Raw genomic sequence first — 20,884 nt, forward strand, 5'->3', positions numbered from 1 at the left:
GAGGATCTCTTCTTGTGTACAACATCCCTAGTCATAAGGCTTAGGTTACAAACCATTCAGGTCATGAAGCTTTGTCATGCTCACCCTTTTCATCAGGTATGCGTATGCCTCCTTTTGATTATTGTCCGTATAATGCACTTGGGGGAGGAACCATTTGAGAGGGTGACATTTTGTTGCAAATAATGATGATATTTATAGTCAAGAAGTGGTTAGAAGACCAAAGTAATGTAGTAGTAGTAGTGGCATGTGATGCAAAAAAGCAAGTGTATGAGCTTATGCAGCATCAGCCAAAAAAAAAAAAAAAATCACACCATTCCCTCCAAATGCCCGTCCAGTTCCTCCTTAAATTTATTTAACCTATTAACTTCCACGACAGATGGAATTTTGTTCCAGCAATTAACCACCCGCTGGCTAAAAGAAAATTTCCGCACATCTATTCTACATCTGTCTTTTCTTAATTTGAATTTATGCCCCCTTAGGTTCATAATCTGAACAAGTGGAAGGATCCTATCAGAATTCAGCGTGCCTTATACACCTCAATCAGATCACCGCGCAGGTTCCTAGTCTCCAGCCACTGCAATTTGCAGAACTTAAGCCTCTCTCTTGGTAAGAGGATCCCTTCATTCCCCTCACCCCATTATCTGCTCTTATGTTCTTCATAAGAGGTCTGGAAAAGATGAGGGAACATTGCATAAAGTGTTTGAGGTGACTACTGAATGAAAATTGATTGTTTCATTGAGAGGCCAGAAACTATCAAATATCATATAATAAAAGAAGGGTACATGATACCCTTCTTTTATTATATTCTTGCCAATCTTTTTTATTCATATATTTGGGCAGAAAGAAAATTAGCCAGCTTAATTCACTTCTAACCATGGTATTGAACCATAATATCAGTTTTCTTCTTTTATAGGCCACAGCAGATAATGAAGTATCACCATACCAGCACTCAGTAAGGGGTGGTTCCACACTGCGAAGGACAAGCAGAGAAGATTTGCATCATGTATCTGCAATGGCTGCTACTCATGTGATCCCAGACAGTTCTGTCACTTCTACCTCAGTCCCTCAAGTTCATTTTTATGGCCATGATCCAAATGTGCAAGGTATGAATTTTTTCCCTCTCAATAAAAGGAAAAAATCTTTTGATGACTTTCTATTTTTAGGAATTTTGTTAGTGTTACTAAATATTAAAAGCTGATGGATCTATCATCATTATCTTCTAATTCAAAAAAAGAAAAAAAAAAAAAAATTTTTTTTTTTTGGCTTAAAACATTTATCCACTCTTCTGCCTCCATTTAATAATTAAATGCACAATACAGACAAGTAGATATATTTAATGTCAATGTATGGACAGTATACTGACTGTGACGTACTGTGCTACAATTTTAGTATATTATTTCAATTTGCTGAATGCACTTTTGCACCTCAGTGAATGTGTTTTGTGCATGGAAAAAAAGGCATCATGTGGACTTGCCTAGATTTTGTTTTTGACTTATTTTGTCAATTTACAGGCTACATAAATAATATCCCTTTTCATCAGTCTACTTTCTATATTGAAATGCAGCATCCACCCCTAGCTTGTTTGTGAATTTTAAGTCAAACTTATATATTGGTTTTCCTGAGACTATAATTCTCCTCATTCAGAAAAGTATAGTCAGTTTTGGTGAGCATTTAGAACAACAATATAGGCATTCCTTGATTTATAAAAAAAAAAAAAAGTACTACTGTCAAAACAAATATAATCAGGTGTGGCACTGAACAAATTAAAGGGATAGTTATCCCTTATCATTATCATTGTTCCTGTTTTGGCACTAAGTTGTATTTGAGATGTTATGTACTATAAGGTGCAACTATAGAATAGCAAGGGTAATTTTCTTGCGCAGTATATAGACGGTGATGGACATTTTATGTCATGGTACATATTCTGACATGAGCATTATTCCTGCACAAATTGTCTTAGTATACCAGTGGTGGGGAGGGGGGTAGTATATTTTTCTTTGTGTTGTAGAATTAGTGATTGTTTTATTAAAGCAAATTAATAATGGATTTTTTTATGTAGTTTGGGGAAAGAAACCTGCAAGCAAGACAATTCAGAATTGTGGTTTATGAGGAAGTGATACTATATTTTTTCCCCCAATTTTAATTTGTAATTAAAATTATACCATTATTTAATTTGATTGTTAATCCATTTTTCTCTGAAGTTAGTGCCAGTTGTTATATCCCAGCTGGGTTTGACTGCAGCATCTACTTTTTTTTTGAAAGATAAATCAGGAAAAAAGCTGATTGTTATGTTTTACATTTTATAAAAATTAACAACCCCAGTTGTCTTCCCTTTCTGTAAATCTATTTAGCAGCACAGATTCTGTTTATCTAAAGTATGTATGAATTTGATGCAAATAGTGTTTAAATGGAAATGCTGATCAGTCATCATGGTTTAATATCAAATACTTTCTTATTTAACTGAGAATATTATGAAAACTAAATAATTTATGTAAGTGTACAACTTTCTTTTCTTTAGATAAACAGGTCTCTTTCTTAGGCCTGAATCTCTAAAATTCACTCATGCACACCTTATTGCTAAGCCCTGTTACTCACTTTGGTGGCAGTGAACATGTAGAGTGGTTCTCTTCAAGACACCTGGTCAGTGTGAAGAGGACAAGACCAAATCCTCCAGCACTTTATTAAATATGACAACATTATGAAACAAATACCCCTCAGTCCCCGAGCAGCTTTCTCTCTCCCTCTTAAGACAGTGAGAAGATTAGATTAGAAGCAGAGGGTACAAAAAATCTCTGGGTACAACCAGGCTGCCATTCACAGAAACTGAACTTGGCCTGTTACAATGTAAGATTGCTCTTTGGTGAAGGTAGGATATTAGAGCTGGAAAAGAAATTAGAAAATACGAATTTGAATATCATCGGCTTGGCTGAAACAAGAAGAAGAAATGAATCACTTAGAAGTTTACCAAGTGGAAATCTACTGTACACCAATGGAAACAGTGAAAAGAGTGAAAGTGGAGTTGGCTTCTGGTCCATAAAAATATTAAAAACAACATTTTGAAATTAAAAAGTACATCACCAAGGGTGTCAAGACTACTACTCAGGAGGTACAAACTAAAAGATATAATGATATATGCACCAACATCGGGCCATGATGAGAAGAGGTTGAAGAAATGTACACCGAAATTGAGAGACTTCTAGATGAACAGAAAACTTGCTACACCACCATTATGGGGGAATTCAAGTGGAAAGAGAAAAAACAGCACAGAAAGGCAAACTGCAGGAAATTTCGGAATTGATGAAAGAAATGAAAGAGGTGAAAGGCTTGTGGAATTTTCAGAATCATTTTCTACCACCTTAAGTGTAGTACCACACAGTTGGTACGTTTCTCTGGGGTTACTTCTACCCATATGCAGTACTTTGCATTTGTCAAGGTTGAACTTCAGTTGCCACTTCTTAGCCCATCTGCCCAAATTATCTAGATCCTGTTGCAGTAGCACACTGCCATTACTGTCATTAACAACCCTGCCAACCTTTGTGTCATCTGCAAACTTCGACATTAAGCCTGATATACCTTCATCAATATCATTGATAAATACACAAAACAACAGTGGACCCAACACCGAACCCTGTGGGACTCCACTAATAACATTAGTCCACGAAGAGCAGCACCCATTGATTACCACCCTCTGTCTTCTCCCACTTAACCATCCTTTTATCCATTGTAGCAACTTACCCTTAATACCATTCTGCTCCAATTTGTACAGTAGTCTTCCATGCGCAACAGTGTCAAAAGCTTTCCTGAAATCCAAGTATATGATATCAAAATTATTTTTTGCATCCAGTTCCTTTGTGACCACATCATAATAACCAATCAAATTTGTCAGACAAGGCTTTCCCTTAACAAACCCATGCTGTGTTTGAATTATTGCTGCAGTCTTGTCTAGATGATCCTGCAATGCATCTTTAACCAGTGACTCCATTATTTTACCCGGAACAGAAGTTAAACTAACAGGTCTGTAATTACTCGTGTCACCCTTCGATCCACCTTTGTGAATTGGGGACACATTTGCACATCTCCAGTCGGTGGGAACCTCCCCTGAGTCCAAGGATGCTCTCATAATTATGGCTAAGGGTTTGCTTAGTTGCTTTGCCACCTCCTTTAAAATAACTGGATAGATCCCATCCACCCCAGGTGCCTTTCTTATGTTTAACTTCAACAATTTCTCCTCCACTTTGCTCTCAGTTATTACAAAATCATTAAGCACACTGCTACAATTTGATAACCTTCCATTTTCAAACTGTAATAATTCCTCACGTGTGAATGTAGATGCAAAATACTCATTCAGTTTGTTTGCTATCTGAGCAGGATCATCAACAGTCGAACCATCGATGTCAAGTGGACCAATCATATTCAACCCCTTCCTTTTAGAGTTTATATAAGTAAAGAAATCCTTGCTGTTTTTCTTAGCATCTTTTGCCAAAGATTTCTCGTAATCCGCCTTCGCCTGCCGAACCTCCTTTGTGACCTGATTACAGACTAGCTTATATCTGCCACAGGCTTCTGCGTCACCTGATAATTTATATGCATCCCATGCATTTTTCTTCTCTTTGTCACGAGTCTCATTAGTTCATTTGATAACCATTTAGGCCTAAACCTTGAACGATATTTCTTAATCGGTATATAAAGTCTAGTAGCTTCCACGATTAATTCCTTGAATGCTTCCCACTTAGAATTTACTGTTTGTAACATCGTCAGTTGATCCCACTGTACAGAATTTAAAAACTGTCTGAGACCACTGTACTCCCCTTTACGGAAGCAAAAACCCTTTCCTTTACCCCTGACGGTAGTTACCTCTTTGAGTAAATCCCACTTCAGCACACTGTGATCACTGCCACCTAGTGGTTCCTTTATCTGCAAATTCTTAATACACGAATGATCACTGCTGATAACCAGATCAAGAGTGTTACTTTCTCTGGTTGCCTCTCGAACATGCTGCTGCAGAAAACAATCATCCAATAAATCCACAAAAGTCTGACTAGTGTGTGAGTGACCAACCCACAAGTTCCAGTCAATATCTGGGAAGTTAAAATCCCCCATTATAAGACATTCTGATTTACTGGCCCACTCTATTTCTCTGTACAATTGTTCATTGTACTCATTCAAGTCATTAGGCCTATAACACACTCCTACTCTTATTTTTCCTTTCGCAGTGCTTATCTCACACCAAACTGACTCAACAGAGCACTGTTCATCTATATTAACTGGGTGCACTTCCTTTGATTTTATGTTTTTCTTAATTAACAGCATAACACCCCCTCCCTTTCTGTCCTGTCTATCCTTTCTGTACACATTGTACTCCCCAAATTCCAGTTCTGCATTCCTTATATCTTTGTGACACCACGTCTCTGCTATCCCAACAATATCCGCCTTTGATGTCTTGACCAACACTTCAAATTCATCAAATTTATTTACTATACTTCTAGCATTGGTATACATGCAAGCATACATGCTCCTATGCCTATTCCTTGTTACCCTAACACATCCCATATACCCAACTATTCCATGATGACTGCCATCCGTCCCTGAAACCCCCAACACCCCTCGCTCCAGGTCGCTTCTTATTCTAATAGAAGTTGTGCAAGAATCACCTTCACCTCTGCCTGCGGTTACTGTTAAACTATTAGTCTTTGTATCCCCCCAAACTAGCAGTTTTCCGACCCACCTAACACTGCCTCGATAGCATCAGCAAATATTCTTGCACCCTTTCTATTTAAGTGTATCCCATCCCTGTAGAAGCAATCTCTCCTGTTAACAAGTACAGTCCAGGCTGAAAAAAATTCTACCCCTTGAGCCTTGCACAATCTTTCCAGGGCCGAATTGATCGACAAGGCTCTCATCATGTACTCCCTCCTATCGTGTCTGGGCAGAATTGCAGACACTTTCAATTTCAACCCTAATTCACGGCTTTTTTTCAACAGTGACCTGCACAATTACTCTCAGGTCTTTTTCATTTTCTACCACCCTAAGTGTAGTATCATACAGTTGGTAAATTCCTCTGGGGTTGCCATCTCTCTGGTGATGTAGCGTCTCGCCTCGTTATTTGGTTCATCTTGAGTTTCATCAGCATTTTCTTCGTTAGTTAAAATTCCTTCTCTTCTTCCTCTATTAACTCCTCCATGTCTTCAGCATTAACTTCCAACTGAAGTAGCTGTGCAACCTTTACAATCTTATCTGTAACCTCTTCATACGATTCATATTTTTCAAATCCTTCAAAGCCTTTTATGTGCCGTGGATATATTTTCTTCCATGCGCCATTTATACAACTTTTAGTAACTTCTGCCCAGGCCTTATTAATGTTTAAGATGGCGTGGTAAATATCGTAAGATTTCCAAAAGTCTCTTAACATAAAATTTTTTATCACCGTCTACTGCAGGCAATGCCCAAGCAAATGTGTGTAAATAGCATACTTTTTAAATTCAAAATAACACCCTGATCCATAGGTTGGATGAGTGAAGTCATGTTTGGCGGTAGAAATATGACTCTCACTTCTAAATGAAATCATCTAGATGCGTAGGATGTCCAGGAGCATTATCTAATAGAAGTAAAATCTTGAAAGGAACGTCACCTCTGCCTGCGGTTACTGTTAAACTATTAGTCTTTGTATCCCCTCAAACTAGCAGTTTTCCGACCCACCTAACACTGCCTCGATAGCATCAGCAAATATTCTTGCACCCTTTCTATTTAAGTGTATCCCATCCCTGTGGAAGCAATCTCTCCTGTTAACAAGTACAGTCCAGGCTGAAAAAAATTCTACCCCTTGAGCCTTGCACAATCTTTCCAGGGCCGAATTGATCGACAAGGCTCTCATCATGTACTCCCTCCTATCGTGTCTGGGCAGAATTGCAGACACTTTCAAATTCAAACCTATTTCACGGCTTTTTTTCAACAGTGACCTGTACTTGTTGAGTAATTCCGCCGGTCTCCTACTCTTAATATCATTAGTGCCAACGTGTACAACTATATCACCTTTTGTGCCCTTGAAAGATGATATCCGCTCTACAACGTCATCAACTTTTGCCCCTGGCAGACATACCCTGGTCCTGTTCCATCTATCCTTTTTACAAAGGATGTTCCCCGTTTCCCTGACAATAGAGTCACCAACAACTACTAGTTCCTGTGGGACCAGCGCATTCTGCCTTGGGGGTTGCCGCTGTGTTGGGTGATGACCAAGTGCAAGCTCTGGCGTTGATGTGGGCAGCTGAGAGCCTGATGGGCCCCTCAATTTAGATCTTTCGAGGGCATCCACCCTGTCCTTCAAACTCTCATATAGGCCCATAACAATGCTGAGTTGTTGCCTGATTTCCTTACACTCCTTACATCGCGCACACACAAAGACATCCCCCCATGGCAATATCATGTTCCGTTCCAGAGAGTTCGGCAAACATTTCACAAGTTGCACATTTTTTTAGGCTGTGATGCGTTGGAGAATTGCCCCCCTCAGTTCTCCCCCAAGTCACAGCACTCCTGCCACTTTGTGCCTGTTGCTTTGCTGCTCTAGTTTGGGGCATGGTAGTTTAAATTAATAAAATCAATAAATTAAATGTCAATAGTATTTGAATAGAAACTATTAAATAGAAACAGTGAAGCGTATTACTATATAATTATGCGTTAGAGCTACCTAGCTACCTCAATTAAAAAATTTGAATTCCCAACCACTATATCCAAAAACAATGGCTACAAAAATGGAACGAAATAACGGTTTTACCTATCGTAAGTAAAATCCACAAAAACTCTTTATCTAAATTAAAAATAAAAAATAACCAGCGTAACTATAACTATATAACTACGTATTAAGTACAATATAAAATAACAATCATGTAAATAAAAGGCAAACACTTATCGTTTTTGCGGAGCCTGTAACTGACAGCTGTAACTTTTGAATCTCAAGAAAATGTCAATAATGAACACTTTTTTCAAGAAAAGGGTGAACAGAAAGTTCCCAAAGGGATTAACAACTAATGAAATTGACTTCATCCTTACTAACAGAAGATATATCATCATTCTTCTCTTTCTTGGTGATTCCCTTCTTTTCTCTCTCTCTCTCTCTCTCTCTCTCTCTCTCTGCGCCTCCGTAGCGAGGTGGGCAGGAGCAGCAGTGAGTAGCACATGCTTCTTGATTAGATCGGGGTTCGAGCCCGTGACCACCAAATATGGAGGATGCAGAAAGGTCAGGGAATGACCACTGTATATCCCTGGAGCAATGTGGCCTTAGTTAAAAACATAACTCGGGAAGTTTTTTTTTTTTTTTTTTGGTTGGTGCAGCATAAGCCTCAGGCTTCCTTGCACCATATAGCTAATAATAATAATAATATATTGTGAATGATACTATCCTGAACAAAGTAAACACTGGAAGTGAGCACAGAATGGTGAGATGCACACTTGATACAGATGTAAGAAAAGAAAGGAAAAAACTAATGCGAGTAAATAATATGAAGGTATTTGATTTAACAGAAGAGGAGAAAAAGCAGTATGTACTGGAACTTAGGAACAAGTTTGAGCTTCTGCAGGTCTTTCAGGACCAAGACATTGATGAGGAGTACAACTTTTTGAAATTTGTTGTATTCCTTTGCCCACAAAACCTATAGGTAAAAAGAAATCCAAAAAAGAAACACTTTTCGTGATGAACTGAAGACAAATGAAGAGCAAGATAAACACAGACAGGGATAAAATTGAGTATACTGAGTTATGCAAAACCATTAGAAAGACACTCAAAGAGGACATAAGAAGATTTAACACAAGAATAGTAGAATAAGAATTAAGGGAAAACAAAGGACTTAAATCAGCAGTCATAAGCAATAATAAAGAAAGACAAATGATACTGAATCTGAAGAATAGTAGTGGTGTACTTATAAATAGCAGAGAAGGTGTAATTCAAATAGGAGAAGACTACTATAAAGTATTACTACAAGGCAATGAGTCTAGCAGTGGGGAAGATGGATCACAAATTAGCAACGCATGCATGATACCCGATATCCTTCCTGATGAGGTAGAACATGCATTGAAGAAAATGAACAATCAAAAAGCCCTCATTAATTATATTAGGTTGCCTTTAGTGGACTATATTTTAATCTGATCACCTGCATATTATTAATGCTCCCCATGAGCATTAATAAGATGCAGGTGATCAGATTTATCTGCATTTTATTAATGATCCTCATAAGTATTAATATGTTGAAACGCTAGCTATCCTACATTGTCGAAAAAGCAATAATTTATTACCATGGGCAGTTCTGCAAATAATTGACTATTTTCACAATTGACAGTCTAGTTACTGAAGATGGAAATATGCGATTATATCTGAAATCATCAGATAATAAATTATTGCTTTCTGTATGATGTGATTTCTGTTCATTCTTATTAATATTTAGTCTAGCACCTGAATAATGATTTGATATAATTTTGACAGATATATTTCCTTATAGTTAAGTTAATTTCTTGGTGTTCTCTCATTATTTTCCTAAGGCATTTCATTTCAGTGTGTGATTTGCAGGACATCATGCAGATAATAACAATGATGTATGATAAAGTGATGCTTACTCTACCATCATTAAATAAATTACTGTATTAAAACATAAAATTTATAATATAATATAACACAACAAGTGTGATGTTTCAGATAGTGAGCACCAGTCATCCTGAGAGCCCTACTGATTTGATGGAGACATTAAACAACAATTGTCCATTAAGAACTGAGTTTCTGAATTCAAAAGGTGTAGAATTAGCAAAAGTGACCCTGGTCTGGACAACCCATGAATGTCTCAACCACTGAAAACATTGTTTCTGTTCGTGACCTGATTTTGAAGATTATTGGGTTAGCATTAGTAGAGGCATACAATGCAGCAAGAAAGCAAGTTTATTCAGCATCAACCAAAAAAAATCCTCCCATTTCACCCCTCCATTCATTTCAAATTCCTGCCTAGCTCAGCCTTAAATTTATTTAGGCTATCAACTTCCACAAAAAAAGATGGAAGTCTGTTCCACCAATCAACCACCCGCTGACTAAAGGCAAACTTCCGCACATCCATTTTACAACTGTCTTTCCTCAATTTGAATTTATGCCCCCTCAAGTTCTTAATCTGAGCAAGAGGAAGAATCCCATCTGCATTCAGCCTGCTGAACCCATTCAAGGCCTTATACACCTCCATCAGATCACCTCGCAGGTGCCTACTTTCCAGGTGCTGCAATTTGCAGAACTTAAGCCTTTCTTGGTAAGAGCACCATTAGGTTACAATGCAAGTAGAAGTTAAACATATCATATGAATGAGACCCCTATATTGTACATAAAGGATTGAGCATAAAAAGTTCAGTGAAATGGGCTCCAAAAAATTTGAGTAAGACCAGAGAAGGGAGATGGTGAATTATGCAAGACACGCCTTGCAAAATTTGTACACGGTTCAAACAAGTTTGTCAGCCAGTTGGCTAACAGGATAGTATAGATGAAACACGGATTAATTACTATGATTCATAGACCAAACAACAAGTAGATTGTGGAAGTTCTGTTTGCCACACAAAATTTCGAAGGGTGCCAAGGGTGCCGCAGCTACTTTTTTGAGACAGAGTAGGGGCACTATTCATTGATTATTTCAAAAGGATAAATCCATTAGAGGGGAATATTAAGATGCCTTCTGGAATTTCACGAGCAGTTTAAGTAGATCATCTTCCTGTATGACAATACTTGTAGTCACAAGGCTGTTGGGTTATTATGGAGACAATGAGCAGTTTTGATTATGAATTGTTGTTATGCCTACCCTATTTGCCAGCTATAGCCCCTGTTTGCACTAAAAATACATATCCAAAAGGTAACACTGGGAAAAATAAGGATGTTATTCATATGGTTAAGGAGTGCTTTGAGGGAATGTGGCATTAGGAGCATTGCCCTTAGAGGTGACCATGTTGAATAGAAATTGATTCATTTCCAGATTGCATCATTCTTTTTGTGGCAGATCAGAAATAGTTTCTTTAGTAATAATGGCAACAGTTTTGTGCTGTGGGTTGGTAATATAAAAATTAGACAAGTACAGTAGACTCACAATTACTGGTTGTTTAGAAGTAAATTTTCCCTATAATTGAAATCCCAGATAATCCACAAAACTAAAGGGAAATGTGACAAAAATGCAAATTTATTTATATCCATATTTGTATTTATGAAAGTGTACAACAACAACATGGGAGGATTTGGCATAAAATTTGAATGCTTTATTGTATTTGATTTTTGATCACTTGTTGCTAATATATTTTTAAATTATAATAACATCACCAACAAAGAGAAATCTGTTATACATTTAAAAATCTGAGACTACCGCCAGGGCAGCTGTTTGAAAGCTTCTCAGTAGTGTGCAGGTGGTCTCTATTATCAAATGGCCCCGAGTGCCCGAGCGATATTTTGTGCAATACATAGAGTGCTCTTTCTCAGCAGATTAGCATTTTAGCATTAGCATTAGTAGAGGCATTTGATGCAAGAAAGCAAGCTTATGCAGCATCAGCCAAAAAAAAAAAAAAAAAAAAAACCCTCTTCCACTTCACCCCTCCGTTCGTTCAAAATACCTATCCAGCTGAGCCTTAAACTTATTTAGGCTATCAACCTCCACCACAAGGGATGGAAGTCTGTTCCACCAACCAACCACCCGCTGGCTAAAGGCATATTTCCGCACGTCTATCCTACATCTGTCTTTCCTCAATTTGAATTTATGCCCTCTCAGGTGATTATTCTGAGCTAGAGGAAGAATCCCATCAGCATTGAGCATGCTTAAACCATTCAAGGCTTTATACACCTCTATCAGATCACCTCGCTGGTGCCTAGTCTCCAGACACTGTAATTTGCAAAACTTAAGCCGTTCTTCGTAAGAGCACCCCTTTGTTCCATTCACTAATCTTGTTGCCCTTCTCTGTACTCGTTCCAGCAGCTCTACATCCTTCTTGAAATGAGGCCTCCAGACCTGTATACAGTACTCTAGGTGTGGCCTGACCATCGCCTTATACAATGGAATAATCACCTCCTTATCCCTGCTGGAAAAATTCCTGTATATCATTGACAATACTCCATGAGCTACTCTTGCAGCCCGTCTGCACTGCTCAGAGATTAGTTATATTTATTTTCCAGTGTCTCTATTCTTCCTGTTTTTCATAAGTGATTCTTTACTTAAAAGCTTTGAATTAGAATCCAGAAAGGAAATACACTTTTCTTTCCTTGTATATATATATTTATATAATCTGTACTAACCTAACTTTCTAAACTGCTTGGTCACTGGTGGCAGGGCTGGTAACCTGGGAGAAGAAAACCACTCTCCCAGGGCAAAAAGGAGCAAATATGGACATAAATAGACATGCCACTTACAGATCTCACGATCCAGATCTCTCAAACAGAGATGACTTAAATGCACGTAATGCAAAATTTGACATCGTGTCTTCTCTCTCTTCGTCAAACTTATTTATGAAAATCAAAAACAACAGCAGGCCAAGAATGGTCTCCTCGGGAGACCCCACTCCTGATATTACACCAATCTGAAGAATATCCCTTAATCACAATCCTTTTGCCCTGCAGACCCAGCAAACCATCTTAGAATCTCTCCAGTAATCCCAACATATTCCAGCTTTTCTAAATAAACTATGTCAAAATTGTTCCCTACATCCAGCTCATAAATATCTGTGTTAAAATAGCCCACTAAGTTAATTACCATGTTGCATTCCCCTTCAGGATGCCATATCTATCTAAATGTCCTTGGATTGCAATCCTAAACATTGCCTTTAAGATTTTCCCTACCACTGAATTCAGAGCAACTGGTCTGTAGTTGCTGACTTAAATCTTTGAATGGCACTTATGTATTGACATATCAGGAGGGCACTCTAGTTGCGGAAGAGAACAGTCGGTGGATTTTTGGCTGCTGTAAAGGGATAAGTATTTTTAATTTTTACCGTATTCTTTGTTAATTAACATACTACATTGTGTTTCACAGAGATATTAAATAGGTTTAGTAGCATTCATTAGCTTCTTATTTTGAATTTAACTAGCGATTTTTGGAAGTTACGACTCCCAGTGTTGGCACCAATATTGTTGAACTAGCTGCCATATTGTAGTTGATAGGAAATAGCATAACGTATATATTTCTTGAATTGATAGTGTAAGGTATCAAGTAAAACTAGATAGTGTAATACGAAGTGCTCAATTAGGAATCTGTTAGCTTATTATAGTATTATCAATTAATCAAAAATATTATTAATCATATTTAATTTCATTGTTAATTAAATTGTATTTAAAATGGAAATCATAACCCAGACTAGAGCTTTGAAGCAAAGATCACAGACTAGCGAGAGTGCTATGACATGGGGAAAAACGAAGGGAGCAATTCTCCAGTGCATCACAGGCTCAAAAAACATTGAAATGTGAAATGTTTGCTGAACTTTCTAAAACGGGACATGACCATCTAGCAAAGGAGGATGTCTTTGTGTGTGCTAGATGCCTAGAGTGTCAAGAAATTAGGTGCTAACTTGGCGTTCTGGTGGGTGTCTACGAGAGCTTGAGGTGTAGGGTAAATGCCCTCAAAGAAAGTAATATGAGTGGCCCGTCAAGCTCTCAGCTGACCAGCTCAACAGCAGAGCTCACTTCTGCGCATCAGGCAACACAGAGGCAATCTCCAAGGCAGAATGTGCTGGTCACAAAGGAATTAGTTGGTGACTCTATTGTCAGGGAGATGGGGAATATACTATGCAAGGAGGATAGGTGAAACAGGACCAAGGTATGTCTGCCAAGGGCAAAAGTTGATGGCGTAGGCAGATATAATCTTTTAAGGGCACAAAAGGTGATATTGTTGTACATGTTTTCATAAATGAATATTTTGCATCGACATTCACACATGAGGAGTTATTCAGCGAGAGGAATGCCAGAGGTGTATTCAACTCTAGCAGTAAGCTACAGAATCTTGAAATAACTGGGAGTAAAGTGGAGGAGAAACTGTTGAAGATAAACACAAGAAAGGCACCCGGGGTGGATGGGATCTATCCAGTTATATTAAAGGAGGCAGCAAAGGAACTAAGCAAACCCTTAGCCATAATTATGAGAGCTTCCTTGGACTCAGGGGAGGTACCCATAGACTGGAAATGTGCAAATGTGACCCCAATTCACAAAGGAGGATCAAAGGCTGACACAAGTAATTATAGACCTGTGAGCTTAACTTCTGTTCCAGGAAAATTAATGGAGGCACTGGTTAAAGAAGCACTGCAGGATCATTTAGACAAGACTTCAGTTATAGCTCGGACACAGCATGGTTTTGTTAAGGGGAAGCCTTGCCTGACCAATTTGATTGGATACTATGATGCAGTCACAAAAGAACTGGATGCAGGGAATAGCTTTGATATTATATACTTGGATCTTAGAAAGGCTTTTGATACTGTTGCACATGGAAGACTGCTACACAAATTGGAGCAGTGTGACATTCGAGGCAAATTGCTGCTATGGATAAAGGGGTGGTTGAGGGGGAGTAGACAGAGAGTGGTAATCAATGGACACTGCCCATCGTGGACTAATGTTATTAGTGGAGTCCCTCAGAGCTCAGTGTTGGGTCCATTATTGTTTTCTGTATTTATAAATGATATTGATGATGGTATATCAAGCTTAATGTCCAAGTTTGCAGACGATACGAAGGTTGGCAGGGTTGTCAAGGAGACTACTGACACTATGCTACTGCAACAGGATCTGGAAAGGTTCAGCAGATGGGCTGAGAGGTGGCAAATGAAGTTTAACATTGACAAATATAAAGTACTACACATGGGAAACAGCAACCCCAGAGCAACGTATCAACTCTGTGGTACTACACTGACAGAAGTAGAGAATGAAAGGGACTTGGGGGTAGTTGTGCAGGCAGATATGAAGTTCTCTGAGCAGTGCAGACGGTCTGCAAGAGTAGCTCATGGAGTATTGTCAATGATATACAGGAATTTTTCCAGCAGGGATAAGGAAGTGATTATTCCCTTGTATAAGGCAATGGTCAGGCCACACCTAGAGTACTGTATACAGGTCTGGAGGCCTCATTTCAAGAAGGATGTAGAGCTGCTGGAACGAGTACAGAGAAGGGCAACAAGGTTAGTGAACGGAACGAAGGGTTGCTCTTACGAAGAAAGGCTTAAGTTTTGCAAATTACAGAGTCTGGAGACTAGGCACAGGCGAGGTGATCTGATAGAGGTGTATAAAGCCTTGAATGGTTTGAGCATGCTCAGTGCTGATGGGATTCTTCCTCTAGCTCAGAAAAATCACCTGAGAGGGCATAAATTCAAATTGAGGAAAGAGAGATGTAGGATAGACGTGTGGAAATTTGCCTTTAGCCAGCGGGCGGTTGGTTGGTGGAACAGACTTCCATCCCTTGTAGTGGAGGTTGATAGCCTAAATAAGTTTAAGGCTCAGCTGGACAGGTATTTTGAATGAACAGAGGGGTGAAGTGGAAGTGGGTTTTTTTTTTTTTTTTGGCTGATGCTGCATAAGCTTGCTTTCTTGCATCAAATGCCTCTACTAATGCTAATGTTGGAACTAATGACATTAAGAGTAAGAGATCTGCAGATTTACTCAACAAGTACATACAGGTCAATGTTGGAAAAAAGTCGTGAGTTATTTATTTATTTTTTTTTTTTTATGTGAACCCCAAACAAGAGAGGTATTAGAACCTATAGTACTTAGTGCCGTGCTTGGGTTGGAGGTTGAGAAGATGAAAGAAGATATTTGTTGACATTGGACTTGAACTTCTGTAGATTGTAATTTTCAGGAAATACGTATGAAGGAAGATTGTTCCAGAAAACGGCAGTTGAATGAATAAATGAGGAAGATGAAAAGTTGGTTCTGTGGGTTTGAAGTTGGACAGTAAATGGATGTTGGCTGGTGGCGGCACGTGTTCGGACTGTTTTGAAAGAGAGAGCGGGAATTATAGAAGCCAATTCAGAAGAACAGTGCCCATGGAAGTATCTGTAGAAGAGGCATGCAGCAGAAACAATGCATCTATGAGAAAGTGAGTGGAGAGACTCCTGTTAGAGATGAATCATTAATTAACCTAACTGCCCTCTTCTGAATGGAATCAAGAAGCCTGAGAGAGGTTTTGGGGGCACCACCACCGGTTTGTGGGAACAATATTCCATGGCAGGGCGGATTTGCGATTTATACAGAGTGAGCAGCTGTTTAGGAAGAAAAGTAACGCCGAGAGCGAAAGAGAAAACCAAGTTTTTTAGATGCAGAGGAAGCAATATTTGTAATGTGCTTGTGCCAAGAGAGAGATTAGAAGTCAGGGTAATCCCCAAAAGAGATATATCATTTTGCCTAGAAATCGCAGTGTGACTAAAGATAAGCATAGGAGCAGAAGAATCCTTTTTGCCAGATATAAGACAAGACTGAGTTTTAGAAGAGTTGAAATCAACTAAGTTGTCTTTGCCCCACTGGAAAATTACCTGAAGATCGGAATTTAAAGAATTGGCAGCAGATTTTCGAGAACTTGAAGCTGATTGAGCAGGACAAGATTTCTCAAAATGGAAAGTTGAATGCAATGTGCTATCATCGGCAAAACTATGGATAGGATTTCCAGTCAATGGAAGAAGGTCATTGATATACAAGAGGAATAGAGTGGGGGAAAGAACTGAACCTTGGGGGACACCGGCATTAGTGGAGAAGTTAGAAGACAAGGAGCCATCTACCATCACCCTCAGTGAGCGATCAGAGAGAAAACTGGATAACCAATTACTAAAAACAGTTGGCAAACCATAAGATGGAAGCTTGTTTAGAAGACCTTTATGCCAAACACGATCAAAAGCCTTTGAGATGTCAAGAGCAACTACTTGTGTTTCACCGAACCTTTCCATTGAATTAGTCCATAAATGGGTAACATAAGCCAGAATATCACCATTGGATCGACACTGACGGAATCCATACTGGCGATTGTTGATCAGACGGAAGGTTTCTAGGTAGTTTAAGAGTTGGCGGTTAATTAATTTCTCCATTACTTTAGAAAGAGTAGAAGTAATTGCAATGGGACGATAATTGGATGGGAGGGATTTGTCACCCTTTTTAGGAACTGGCTGGATATGAGCAAATTTCCAAGCAGAAGGAAAAACACCTTTGGAATAAGAAAGTGAAAAAAGGCAGCAAAGAATAGGAGTAAGTTCAGGAGCACAGGTTTTGAGAACAAGTGGAGAAATACCATCAGGACCTGGAGCTTTCTTAGCATCAAGATTCATCAAAATCCTTCTGATATCCTTTTGACGGAAGAACACAGGAGGCATTGAATGGAGCGTATTAGGAATGGTTGGAGGTGTTTTACCAAGATAATTAATCCATGAGCTGGAAGAAAAATGGGATGCTAGCAGGTCAGCTTTATCCTTGGCTGAAGTGACAACAGAACCATCTGGTTTGGACAGAGGTGGGAGCAGAGATGGGCAAAAGTTGCAGCCAATAGCTTTGGCAAGAGACCAGAATTCTTGGCTACCATTAGTGCAAGAAGCAAGTTTTCTACTCTTAGCCTGTTCAAACTCTAGTTTGGACTGATTAATAACTGCTTTACAATTGTTGCAAGCTTTGGTGTAGGCAGAAAATGATACTAAAGAATTATAAACAAGCCAATTATGATATGCAACATTCTTCTCTTGGACAGCCTTAGCACATTTATTGGAAAACCAAGGTTTAGATAAAGGACGAGATTTTAAAGTGGACTGTGGGATAAAGGATTCCATTCCTGCAAAAATAATTTCACTGACACGATCTGAGCAAACGTTGACATCTGAAGTTTTGAAACAGTAATCAGACCAAAGAAAAGAAGTCTCGCAGGTCATCCCATTTTGCATTTTTGTAATACCAAACAATACGAGGTTGGGAATAGCCATGAGATAAAGGTTCCATTGCAGAAGAGACAATCACCAAGTTGTGATCTGAAGTGCCTAAAGGACCTCTCACTTCGACCTTGTATTAGAAGGGTTGTTTGTGAGAAAAAGATCAAACGTATTGGCTGTATGATTAGGATTGTCCAGTATTCTTGTAAGTAAATGAACAATCTGTGCTAGGTCATTAGTAATTCCAAAAGCATCGGCATCTCGACCTGTTGGGTCGGTGTGATTAGAAAACGGAAGCCAGCTGGAGTTGTGAACATTAAAATCACCAAGGAAAATTACCTCACTGTTAGGAAAGTTGGACTGGAGAAAGTCAAGTTGCAAAGAGAGGAAGTCAAAGAGCTCCAAGTGATTAGTGGAGTTGGGAGAACGGTAGAGACAACAACAGATGAATTTGACACAATGAGGTAGAGAGATTTTAAGCAAGAGAAGATCAAAAAGAGGAGATTCCAAATTGCCAAGTCTCTGACAGGGAATATCAGAACGGACATATGCACAAGTACCACCTTTGAGGCGAAAGGAATTGTACAGCAAATAATTTGGACATCTGGGATGAGCAGTAGTTGAATCAACGGATACCTGAGATTCAGTCAGAAAAAGTACATGGGGTTTGGAAGACTGCAAGTGGAAATGGACATCGTTGAGATTAGAATTGAGACCACGTATATTTGTGAAATGAATTAGGAAGTCCTTGGGAGGTTTAGATCTTTTCGCAGATAAGCTTGCTCTATTATTTTGACAATTCATGGGGTATTCAATTGTAAGAAAAAGTGGGTGGGACATGCTGTATGAAGTAATGAAATTTTTGGATATGGCGTACATGTGGTAAGAATATACCCAGATCCTTGACATAACGTGGCCTTGACAATGCTCCCCGTATACACACTACTCGGACTCCCTCCAGTCACTATCTGGCAGAGTAGAGGTAGCAAGATTATACACTAACTGATCCGGAAGCCTCCTAGAGAGTTACCAATAGGTTCAGTCCGGTGTACTAACTAGCGGCCGGCCTGCGAACACCGTTTTAGAGCTGTACCCTCGAAATGTAAGGAATATTGGATCTCGCCACGACATTCAACATAACCTCAAAAATCATCAATCATACTGCATGATGGAAGAGATAGGGAAATGTTGGCTGGACCTTAGCTCTAGAGACTAAACATGGGTTCCACTACTTCAAGCCTCCAATAAGCAAAGTGGTGGTATTGCACCAATTGATGAGAGTCATCTACCACCTAGTACTGCCTGGTAACATAGAGAGGCGGCGTTCCTCCATGTGGTGTGGGCGCCACACCTCGACCCCTACTTACGTTGGTTCACACCTGGGTGGTCACCCACCATGTACTTGTGCATGGAGGTTATACCCAGGATTACTAACAGTCCCACCATCGTGAAGGTGCAAGCAGAGGATTTGGCTGTCAGAGACCGTCCGGACTTCGCCGAAATTGGGTCCACTTGACTTGAGTGTCACCCAAATATCAGTTCCATCAGCGTTTTAGACTCCCAGGTAGCAAGTACAGCTTGTCTGCCATATCTGAGAGAATGTCTGTGACAACCTCAAGGACCATAGGGTTGAATGTGAAAGTGTCTGCAATTCTGCCCATACATGATAGAAGAGAGTACATGATGAGAGCCTTGTCGATCAATTCGGCCCTGGAGAGATTGTGCAAGGCTTAAGGGGTAAAAATTTTTTCTGCCTGGTCTGTGCTTGTTGACAGTAGAGACGGCTTCTACAGGGATGGGGTACACTTAAATAGAAAGGGTGCAAGAATATTTGCTGATGCTATTGAGGCAGTGCTAGGTCTGTTGGAAAACTGCTAGCTTGGGGGGATACACAGATTATAAGGTTAACAGAGGCCGCAGGCAGACGCAAAAGTGATTCTTGCACTGCCTTTATTAGAATGAGCAGCAGCCTGGAAAGCAAGGCAATGGAGATTTCCAGGACAGCTTGGAGTCATAGTGGAACAAATAAATACATGCACTGTGTTAGGGTAACTAAGAATACAAACAGGTGCATGTATACTTGCCTGTACACCAATGCTAGGAGTATAGTTAATAAATTTGATATTGTTGGGATATCAGAGACGTGGTGTCACACAGACATAAGCAGTGCAGAACTGGAATTTGAGGAGTACGATGTGTACAGAAAGGAGTACAGGACAGGAAGGGAGGAGGGATTATGCTGTTAATTAAGAAACACATAAAATCTAAGGAAGTACATCCAATTGATGTTGAAGGACAATGCAATGTTGAGTCTGTTTGGTGTGACATAAGCACTGGGAAAGGAAAAATGAGAGTAGGTGTGTGTTATAGGCCTAATGAACCTGGTGAGTATAATGAGCAATTGTGCAGAGAAATAGAGTTGGCCAGTAAATCAGAATGTCTTATAATGGGGGAATTTAACTTTCCAGATATTGACTGGATCTTGTGGTTTGGTCACTTGCACGCTAGCAAGACTTTTGTGGATTTATTGGATGACTGTTTTCTACAGCAACATATTCGAGAGGCATCCAGAGGGAGTAATACTCTTGATCTGATTATCAGCAGTGATTCTTCATGCATTAAGAATCTGCAGATAAAGGAACCACTGGACGACAGTGATCACAATTTATTGATGTGGGAATTATTTAAAGATGTAACTACAATCAAGGCTAAAGGGAAGGGCTTTTGCTTTCGTAAAGGTGACTACAGGGGTCTCGGATAGTTTTTAAATTCTGTACAGTGGGATCAACTAATGACGTTACCAATGTTGAATTCTAAATGGGAATCCTTCGGGGACTTAATTTTGGAGGCTACTAGGCTTTTCATTCCAACTAAGAAAAGACTGTTCAAGGTTTAGGCCTAAATGGATGTCAGATGAACTAATGAGGCTTGTGGCAAAGAAGAGTTAAATGTAGGGGATGCATATAAAGTATCAGGTGACACAGAAGCCTATGGCAGATATAAACTAATCTGTAATCAAGTCACAAAG

General features: G+C 39.3%; 1 protein-coding gene across 2 annotated transcripts in view; it reads left to right on the forward strand.

Moving 5' to 3' along the window:
• Window positions 1-20,884, forward strand: part of LOC150085967 (uncharacterized) — a 229,765-nt gene that overhangs the window by 94,726 nt on the left and 114,155 nt on the right. For both annotated transcript variants that reach the window (XM_090374316.1, XM_090374317.1), the window contains exon 8: window positions 914-1,103. In XM_090374316.1, coding sequence (XP_090230442.1) covers window positions 914-1,103 — 190 coding nt within the window. The remainder of the gene's footprint in view (window positions 1-913; window positions 1,104-20,884) is intronic.

This window comes from Mastigoproctus giganteus, chromosome 5 (assembly GCF_048544385.1).
Source record: "Mastigoproctus giganteus isolate SK-2022 chromosome 5, ASM4854438v1, whole genome shotgun sequence".
NCBI lineage: Eukaryota > Metazoa > Arthropoda > Arachnida > Uropygi > Thelyphonidae > Mastigoproctus > Mastigoproctus giganteus.